Source organism: Phalacrocorax carbo, chromosome 22, assembly GCF_963921805.1.
Source record: "Phalacrocorax carbo chromosome 22, bPhaCar2.1, whole genome shotgun sequence".
In the NCBI taxonomy this organism is placed as follows: domain Eukaryota; kingdom Metazoa; phylum Chordata; class Aves; order Suliformes; family Phalacrocoracidae; genus Phalacrocorax; species Phalacrocorax carbo.
In genome coordinates this window covers 1,579,294-1,589,341 of record NC_087534.1, presented here as the reverse complement: position 1 = coordinate 1,589,341, position 10,048 = coordinate 1,579,294, and the positions used below count along the sequence as shown (strand labels likewise).

General features: G+C 63.4%; 1 protein-coding gene across 1 annotated transcript; it reads right to left on the bottom strand.

Moving 5' to 3' along the window:
* Positions 1-427: 427 nt before the first annotated feature.
* C22H1orf216 (chromosome 22 C1orf216 homolog) lies at positions 428-4,688 on the bottom strand. Its single transcript, XM_064471234.1, has 2 exons — positions 4,545-4,688; positions 428-3,080 (listed from the first exon to the last, which is right to left on the bottom strand). Exon 2 carries the CDS (start codon positions 3,062-3,064, stop codon positions 2,231-2,233), a length of 834 nt encoding a protein of 277 aa, XP_064327304.1. The 5' UTR covers positions 3,065-3,080; positions 4,545-4,688; the 3' UTR covers positions 428-2,230.
* Positions 4,689-10,048: the final 5,360 nt, after the last annotated feature.

The window sequence follows — 10,048 nt, the reverse complement described above, 5'->3', positions numbered from 1 at the left end:
GCTGCCTCCCCAGCCCTCCCGATTAGCCGGGGCCGCAGGGCAGGGCGGCGGGTGCCCGGGGAATCTGGTCCCCCCCGGTTCAAGCCATGGTCTCCCAGGGCAGAGGGTAAATCCTGCACCCACACTGCACCCCAGCGCTGGCTCCCCACCACCCACCACCCCACAGCCACGGGGAGAGACGGGAGCGGTGTCACACTTGAGTTTCTAAAAGCAAAAAGGCTTTTAAATTGAGCCTGAATTGCTGTTGGTGTTGGTACAGTGTGTCGCTGGTCAGCACGTGCGCAGGGGTGGGAGGAGGGTGCCAAGACCCCTGCCCTCGACCTGCCGCTCACCCACGCTCCGAGGACGGGGCGGACGCTCCCAGCACGTCCCCGCTGCACGCCCGGGAGGCCTGCGAAGGGCAGCAAAGGAACAAATCCACCCGAGCTCAGCTCTTTCGCCTCCAAGGCTTTTATTAAGGTGTGCAACATGCCCACGATCACACGTCTGGGATACGACACAGGCAGCAGGCGTTGGACACGAGCGAGCAGGAGGGCGGCGAGGCAGCGAGAGCGGCGCCAGCCTTGCAGGGATGCTGCCGGACTCCTCCGGCCCCCGGCGCTGGGTGCAGACGCCGGCACAGGTCGCTTTGAGCCGAATGTGCCCTTCGCCACCAAAACGTCCCTTCCAGAAGCAGAGTTTTGCAGATCTCCTCACTTCACCTGTCAGCGGCAGCAGCCCCGGGCGGGAGCAGAGCCCGGCTCTGCCCCGGTGCGGGACCGGAGGAGGCTCAGCGCAGCCCCTGGCCCTGCGGGTCGCTGGCGGGCTCAGCCGTGTTATTTATTTGTAGTGCAGTAGCATCTAGCGGTCGGTGGAAGCCGGGATCTGCCCAGGCTCCGGCTGCGAGTCCCGCCGGCCGGGCGCTGCACCCCGACACCAGCGCGGGGTCCCCGCGAAGTCACAGCCGCCTCTCGGCCCCGCTCCTCCGACGGCAGGAAGAAGTTTGGCTGGGGGGACAGAGCAACTCTGGAATCTCTCATCGTCCTCCTTTTGCAGACAAGAAACTAAATTAGTGCCTGGCTTCGCACAGCAACTCCCGGCGGGACAGGGAACGCGGTCCCCTCGCGGCTGAGCCCTCGGCTTACAGCCAAACCGCCCCGCTGCTGCTCCGTCCACATCAGCAACTTAAACAGAATAGATGTCATATTAACACTGAGTAAAATACAGCAAACAAACACAGCATCTCCTTTTTAATCTCTATTTAAGAGGACTGTTCTTTGTATTCTCTATGCAGTCCTCCCTGGAAAAATGTAGATTAGAAAAAAATATTCTCTTTTCTTTCAAATGATAAATTAATGTAAACACCAACAGCACAGCTTTGCAAGCAGCTTCCTGATCATGCACCGTGTTAAAGCATCTCCCTCGACAGACAGATGCGCATCTACACACACTGGCTGTGAGGAAAAATCGTAATTTACTCTTCTCTAATACTGAATCTAAAAAAAAAATATACTGGATTTGAATCAGTTGACACTTAAATTTATTTTTAAGCATTCTGAGGTCTCTCCTCAGAATGATTTTTTTCTCCCTCTCCCTTGTCTCTCTGCATGAGTTTAGATCTTATCTGCAAAGCTTTTACACGTGCTTCATTAGGCGGTGCACTGGGGCGAGGAACGGCCCAGGACACCTTGCCCACACCGAAAGCACCAGCAACGCTTAACGGCGGCCGGTTGTTTCCGTACAGGCACACCGGCGCGGGTGCGGCGCGGGGGACGAGGTGGGCTTGTGCGTGTGCCCGAGCTGGAGCGCTCTGCCCAGGTACGTTTCAAAGCTTCGCTGCCCTGAGACCCTCGCTGCCAGGCGGCCCCCGCGCGGGGGACTCGCCGCAGGGCCCGTCCCACACACGCACGGCTCAGCTGGGCTCATACAATGGACCGTAAATTAGATTTAACAGATGAGCCTCGTCACCCTGGGCTTGCAAACCCCAAGGTCCTGGGGCCTACCCAGCCCGACGCCCCACGGTCCCCAGACCGGCGGGACACGGTGCAGAAGAAAATTAATTCCCATGCAGAGGGAAAATTGAGATGAATGCTTCGGGGACTCTCAGCTTTGGAGAGAGATGGGAAGGACAGGGTGGGCACCCAGGCACCCGGCGAGCACTCTGCACCGGCGCCCGGCACAGAGACGCCGCCAGCCAGCCCCGCACCAGCCGGGAGGGTGAGGGCTGGGACGGGGCAGCGCCGGCGGCACCTCAGGGGCTGGGGGCGGCCGCGCTGGCAGAGCACACCGGGCCGTGCTGCATGCAGCGGATCAGCTCCTTGCGGTTATCCAGGATGGTGTCGAAACTCTCCTGCAGCCGGTTCTGCTGGTCCACGACCTTCTGCTGGAGGCCGTGGATCCAGCGCAGCAGGGCCAGGCGCCGGTACATCACCAGCTGGATGTGGTGCTTCTCCTTCTCCCGCTCCTTGAAGCGCTCCTTGTCCTGGAGGTGCTGCACGGCCTCTGCCAGCGCCGGGAAGAGGGTCCCCGGCTCGGTCATCCCTGGCTGTGGTGGGCTCCCGGCTCGGGGGGCAGCGGCAGGAGGGTCCCAGGCACTCCCGCAAGCGCTGTCGGGGCTGTCGATGCTGAGGGAGCTGCTGGCGTAGCCGTTGTCCTCCACGGGGGAGCTCGGGGGCTTGCTGCACCCCCTGGCCAGCTCCTCGGCAGCGTTTTGGCCCCCCGCCCCGCTGACCTCTGCTCCCTCGGGGGGGCTGCGCACTCCCTGCTCGGGCAGACGCGGCCGCGCGGCGCCCAGGCTCGGGGCGGCGTCCCTAAGCCGGCCCTGGACCATCTGTCTCTGCATTAATAACAGCAGATTATCGGACGGATTTGTCGTGTTTTCGCTCTGGCTGGAGCCCTCCTCCGGCGGGGTCCCTGGCGCTGGCTGGCTCCAGTTCTCGTTGCTGTCACACACCTCTCCCACGAAGTTGGAGTTGGAGTCCTGCCCGCACCCGGCCCCCGGGACGGCCGTGCCCAGCGCCGGGGCCCCCCGGCCCTGCCGGAACGGGGCGTTCGCCGGGGCACCGGGTGGGCAGACGGCAAACATCTCGTCGGTCTCCGGCCTGCGAGAGAGATGCAGAGCCGTAACGCATCTGCGGGCTGGCACAACCACACCTCTGATCAGCCACAGCGAGATAAAACATTCTCTTCCTTTATTTGCCTCTCCTTAAAACTGCAGAGCCCCAGTCACAGGCCAGGCCAAAACCCAGCTGCTTGAGGCAGAAGGGCTCGTCCTTTCCCGGCGCTGGGCCGCTGCTCTCAGCGTGTCCCCATGCAACATCATCCAGGGGCAATTTCTCACCCGATGCAGAAGCTCGGGGAAGGCACCCCCTGCCCATCTCTCCTCCCTGTGAGCTCCAGCCCCAAACCAGGCTGCTTTTGTGGCATCCCTTCAGTGACTGTCAGAGGGTATCGCAGGGCGCAGGCACGCAGCCGGCACCCTCTGCTCCAGCAGCGTTTGTGCTTGTGGTAAATGCAATTAATTCAGTGTTGGTAGGGGTTTGCTTGGAAGGAACTGCTTTTCTAAAAGCAATAAAATTTATTTAAGCAGGTGAGACTGCACCAGCTCTGCCATCTCCCCTGGGATGGGCGGTGGGTCAGGTCTGGTCTCTGCCAGCACCCAAACCAGTAACCCTGCTGGGCTGCTTCCTTCTCTGCAGGACTGGGATCAGACAGGACCAGAAATGGAAAAGGTTAACCCAGCATTTCTTGTCGGGTCGCTGGCAGCAAGAGCCGATCTCCGAGCTCTCTCCCAGCAAGGACATGCCCACAAGCATCACATGAAGGAAAACCCAACAAGTGTCCTGGTTTCAGCCCCGGAGAGCAGCACAGAGGCAGGATGGGTCTGGGGTGCAGCGTGCCCAGCTTGGGGCCGCAGCAGCGATGGGGTCCCAGCCAGCAGCAGCGAAGAGCTGTGAAGATGCACCGTGGTTCAACCCTGGCCCCACTGCCTCGCTCCGTGCCCCATGGCTGGTCATGCCCTGTGGCGTGCACCATGCCCGGGGCAGGGCAAGGAGAGCTCAGACCTACAAGTGCTGTTTGCAAGGGCAAGGATGGCACCGGGGAGAGGAGGGCGAGAGCCTGTGCGTGGCTGGGGGCTCCCGAAGGCCTGGGACCGGGGGACCGCAGCCCCCCGCCACTGACCGCGCCACGCAGCCTCTGCGCTGCCCAGGGCTGGGTGACACCGCCATAAAATCCCCCCACCCCGTGCCACCGTGGGGCTGGGTGGCCGTGCCGTGGGAGGCTGCGGCCCACGGCCGCGGGGCGCAGCCCCTGGAGGGGGGGGGGGGCGAGCCAGGGAGCATCCCAGCACCTGCAGAGCCCCCCAAATCCGCCTTGGGGGGGGACAGCATGGGGGGGAGCAGCATGGGGGGGGCGAGGGGACCCCCTGCCCGCAGCCACACGCCGCCCGGCCGCGCCGGGGAACTGGGAGGTGGGGTGGGGGGGAGGGATACGGCGCCCCCCGAGCCCCGCTCCCCGCCGCGCCCCGCTCCCGCCCGCCCCGGCCCCGCCGCGCCCGCACTCACCGCCGCCCCGGGCTCGGTGCAACAGCCCCGGTGCGAGCTCGGCGCCGCCGCCGCGGGTGGGAGCGGAAGCGGCCCCGCGTGGGGAGGCGTCACGGCCGCACTTCCGACGGCCCCCGCGCCCCCCCCGGCCGCCCGCGGGGCTGCCGCCGCTGCCTCTGCGCGCCGTGCCTCCCGCAGCACCCCACGGGGGATCGCCCCGTGCCTGCCCGGCCTGCGCGGCGGCGGGGAAAACCCCACCCGTGTCGGCCCGGCGGGGGAGAAGGCGCCGTGGGGGCGGGGGGCCGTCGGCTGGAGCCCCCCCCCCGGTACCCCCTGCCCGGGCGTGGGGTGGGAGCGGGGCCGTGCCGCGGGCTGGGTGCGTGCGGGTGCATCCCGCCACGGGCGGGGGCGGCCGGGTTTCGGACACGCCGGCTCCTTCCCACTCCTGTCCCGCCGGTCCCGTGAGCCTCAGCAGGTCCCCGCGGGGGTGAGGGGGGGCGGTGGGACCCACGCTTTCAATGGGGCCTCTGTTCCCCTCGCCCAGAGCCGGGGTGTCCACGCTGGGAAAGGAAAAGGCTCAACCACATCGAACGGCTCCCACGAGCACCGGGACGGCGCGGGGGGTCACATGCAGCACCACGAGTGTTTCGGGAGATAAAGAGGCTTTGTGGGGCCGGGGTGCGTGCTGTGGGGCGGGCGGGGGAGACGCACCCCGCGGTGGCAAGGCTGGTGGGCTGGGGCTGGGAGCCGCGGTGGGGGCAGCTGGGGTGCCGCAGACCCCCACCCCGTTACCCGCAGAGCTGCCCCGAGCGGGGACAGTCTTGTCTCCTGCTGGGCCCACCCGATGGGGCCTTCACCAGTGTCCCAGGGCGGCTCCGGGGCAGACGTGGCACCAGCACAACGCTGTCACCCCAAGGGTTCTGCAGCCCAAGCCCACCCTGACCAAAGTGAGCCTCGCTGGGGGCTCAGCACCTCCCACCCACCCCAAGGGGGAGGAGGGAGGGGAGGAGGGGATGAAGGTGCTTTCAGGGTGGATGAAGATCCTCTCCAAAGCTCTGGAGAGTTGGAGGTGGGACATGGGGGAGAAACTCCGAGAGCAGATGTTCCTCCATGACACTGCGAGGGTTCAGAGTGGTAGAATAACGCTAATAAGTGATAAATAAGTTTTTTTAACTTCCCATCTGCCTGACAGGCCTCTCGGCAGCCTCTCCTGCCCCAGGCTGCTCCAGCCCCAAAGGCTTCAACACCTCCATCAAGGAGAAATAAGTAGGGTAGGAGCAAGAGCTGTAACTGGGGCACTCGGGCTGCAGCACTCCTCCTAGGAAAGGCTGAGATTAAAGAAACAAAACCTTCCCGTCACACAGGAAAGGCAGAGACCGACTCAAGACACGTCTGTGAATGGGCAGGAAAGGAAAAAGAGTTTGGGCAAACAATGGGCTCAGCTCTGCTCTGCGTTGCTTTGAGCTGAGTGTTTGTTGGTGTTGGTTTGTGTTTCGCTCTCAGTAGGGGAACTCAAAGCAAAGTAAAATACGCGTCACTGAGAGCAACGAGGAAAGTTTCATCTGATCAGGGACCTTCTCCTCCAGTTTACTGAGAGCAGGCACATCTGAAACAGGCCTTTCTCATCCCAGGCTTAGACAAGTTCAGCTGAAGTTTGGCTCACGGGGCAGGAGCGGGGTTTGCCCCTCTCTTGCCTTTGTTCATCCCCACCCCAGGTGTTCTGGCGGGGCCGGTGGGTGCGGATGTGCCGGAGCCTGCTCCTGTGCGCGTTGGCTCCGGCTCCACTGGTGCGGCGGGAACCTCCCCTGTGTTTGGGGGGTTCCTCACACACACACCAGCCCCGGTGGGAGCGGGTCAGTGCCGGGTTCATGGGTCGGTGCCGGGTTCATGGATGGAGCCGGGAGCAGTGGTTGCAGGGGTCTGTCTCACTGGGGTTGGTTTTGCAATGGTGCAGCTCAGGTTCAGCCCAGCACCCCCAGCCCCAGGGATTATCTGTATCTGATGGAGACCAGAGGGATTTGCTGCTTGCAATGAAAACAGCTCTGTTTCCCCATGAGCCAGCCGTCCCCTCAGCCCCAGCTGCCCCTCGCCCCAGGGACGCTGCTAGCGGGGACGGCTGTGGGGAACCCCAGCTCAGGGTGCAGGAGAGAGGGGACGCAGGGACACAGGGAGGGCTGGGCTGATCCCTTTGGGGGCAGGGGGAAAGGGAAGCTTTGGAGGTGGAGGGGGCTTAGTGATGGATTTCAGAGTCATCTTCCCCTCCCCTTCCCCCACTTTGTTCCAGAAATAAATTAAAAGCTCTCCCTCCAGGAAATTAAAAATCATTTAAGAGGACTGAGCGCAGGACCTGATGTGCTGAGGTTTCAGAGCTGCGCATCCTGGGCGAGATAAGGACAGTGCACCTCAGGGCTCTGAGCGGAGAAGGGTGCTGGGGTGACCTCCCGGAGCCGCTCCAGAAGGTGCTGGCACCAGATTTCTCCACCAAAGCTGGCCCCTGGTGCCCTGGATGCAGCACCCTTCCCCTGGGCTCAGCATCTGTCCTGGCTGCGGGAGCCCTTTTGAACCCGGGGGACTTCCATGACTGCTGGGACTTTGTACCCACAGACATCTTGTCACTGCTGTGGGGGAACAACAGAGACATGAGCCCAGCACTGGCCATGGTGGAAATCACCCTTCAAACCCAGCACCCAGCTCCCCGCTCGCTGCACTCGCCCCATGCGCAGGGCAGGCTGCCATCTGCTTCTCATCTGCCGTGCACTAACCGATGCAACGTGCCACAGGCTTTGAACAAAATTGGTCCCAGAAGGAGCCCTCGCGCTCGGCCCCGTGCCCGCGTGACGTCGGCCCCGTGTCATGGACGCGGCGGCGGGTGCCCGGCCTCTCAGCCAGGAAGGAGGCACCAGGGAGTTGAAAGCCGCCGGGCACGGGATGGGTCGGGGGCTGCAGCACCCGTGGGGGACGTCCCCATGCGCAACCATGTCCAGACCTGCCAGCGAGGACCGAGTCGGCGGAGGGAGGGGAAGGGGCCTTTGGCATCAGGCAGGGGCTGCCTCCTCCCGCCCGAGGGCAGGGACCCCGCGGCCTTGCTGGGGAGCTACAGGGTGCAGGAGCAGGCGAGGGCCAGTGTTGCTGCTCCCCAGTTCTGCCTGCAGCCCCCCTGCCCGGCGCGCTTGTGCAATGCATGCCCACGTGCACCCGCTGCACGCCCACACACGTGCACTGCACGCCCACTGCGTGCACGCCCGCTCTCGGGCTGGGAGAGCAAGCGAGCGCTGGTGCGCGGGGAGGCTGCGTGCAGGAGGCGGCGCGTGGGCTGGAGGCAGCAGCGCTAGAAGGAAATAAAACATACTTTTTTGGATATTTCCATGTTCTTCCCCTTCCTGGGCTCCCATCGGTTCCCATCTCCTGCCCTGTCCCGCACGGGACACTGGCCCGGCTGCGTGTGCCGGGAGCTGGGCAGGGCCCCTTGCATGGGCAGTGGCCGTGGTGGGGCCATGCTCAGCCACGCAGCGATGCTGGGATGGGCTCGGGCGGGAGCCCTCATGGCCCAGGGCATTGGGGCACCAGCCCACCTGCGACACAGGTCACCTGGGGAGCCACTGTCCTACCCCTGGGACCCCGGTGCTGAGACAGGGAACCCGTCCTGAAAGAGTTAAGGGTGAAACATTGCAGAAAAAAGGATTACAAAAGAAAAAAGTGCCCTGAACCACATGCGACATAACCTCCCCAGCGGCTCATCTGAGTTTAATAACGGAGGAGGGAAATCTCCCAAAAAGCTCTCAGAGAAATTAAAGTAAACAGCGTGCTGACCTCCAACCCCGCGCTGCCCCGCCGCTGACTCGGCCCGGCTGCGGCGGCCACCGCCGGCTCCGCATTCGGTGTAATTGTAAACACATTCGGGTAAATATGAAGGGGGACAGTGGGGGGGTTCCGGGGGAACCAGTGGTCGGGTGGGAGCAGCTCTCCCAGCGCCTGGCAGAAACCGGGGCCGAGTGTTGGGTCAACTGGACAAAGACATGGCCATGGGAGATGCCACGGACCGGCGGCTCTGGGCCGCATGGCTGGGCCGCGCCCCTGGCTGCGAGGGGCTTTGCACAGCCGAGGCTTCGGGGCTGATGTTGCTGGTGGGAACAGGAACCACTGGGACCATTGCGCTGCCCCGTGGCTTCATGGTTGGGGCTGCAAAACCTAACGTCAGGACCGCTGGCGTGTCCTGCCGATGGAGGGAGGAGGAGGAGGGTGCTATAAAGGGCTTGTCCTCTTGGCCTCACAAAATTTAAAAACAACGTTCTTATTTTCATAGATTCTGGTCATTTTTATAGGCTGAGGGAAAGAAAAGCAACCCCAGGCTGCGCGAGTGCTGGCTCTTAGCTCTGGGGAGGGGCCGGCAAAGCCACCGGCCTCCGAGGGGGGAAGCGGCAGCTGAGCATTGCTGCCAGCCTGCCGTGGCCCTGGCCCTGCTCCATCTTCATCCCTGTCCCCATCCCCATGCTTGTCCCCATGCCCATCTCCATCCCCATTCCTGTCCTGCGGTGCCCTCACACACAGCATCCCATTGTCTGCATTCCCCGCGGGGTTTCTGGGGAAACCACCACTCAAAGGCGGGGAAGGGGGCCGAGGGGGCTGGATCTGGGTGAGCCCCACTCCCCTGCCCTGCAGCCCCAGCACCAGCACCCGGGCTGGTCCCCGCTGCCAGCCGTCTACCTGTAAAACAAATTATATTTCAATCAGAATCAAAGGCAGTGACAGATGCACTGTATTTGGTGAAAAATGCCAGGAATCCACAGCCAGATTGGATTTCAGAGGAGCCAGGAATCCTGCAGAGGCCAGACCGCTTCCATGGGACTGGAGGTCAGAGCCCGCTCCCCCCAAAAGCTCCCAGCCCCAAGGATCAGCCCTTGGGATGCATCAGGATACTGGGGAGAGGAGGAGGAGGAGGAGGAGGAGGAGGAAGGGGCTGCAGGGCCAGAGAGCCCAGCGGAGGTGTGAATGTCCCACCTGAGGGGCAAGCCATCGGTGATGGGGACCCAGCTCTGCCCCTGCGACACGCAGCCCCGTAACCTGGCGGTGGGAGAGACCCCCCTGGCCAAATCGCCCATGCCCAGAGAGAAGCCTCCTCCCTAACTGCCCAAAAAAGGGTTTCTCTTGGTTTGGGGAGATGTGCTCTGCCAAGAGGCCGAAGCTGGCGTCTTGCAGACGTTTCCGCTGGGGTTTATCCGCTGCTGAGCTACAAAAGGGGAATACTGACGCCAGCTCCGCCCCTTCCATCAGACCAGGACCCAAAAATCACCATTTCCTCTTGGCCTGTGAATCACTAATAAACTCCAGACAGAAAGGTCTGATTAGGAAATTGTTTGGGAAACGGAGAGGAAGGGGGAGGGACCGGTGCTCGCCACCTCGGCTGGTGGCTCTGGGGGGCTTCCCCTCGGCGTCACCCCCCTGTGCCGCAGGACAGGTCCCTGCCTCGGGGTCCCCGTGTCTGCTCCATCCATGGGCCGCATCCCGAGCCCAGCCCAGGGGCTCTC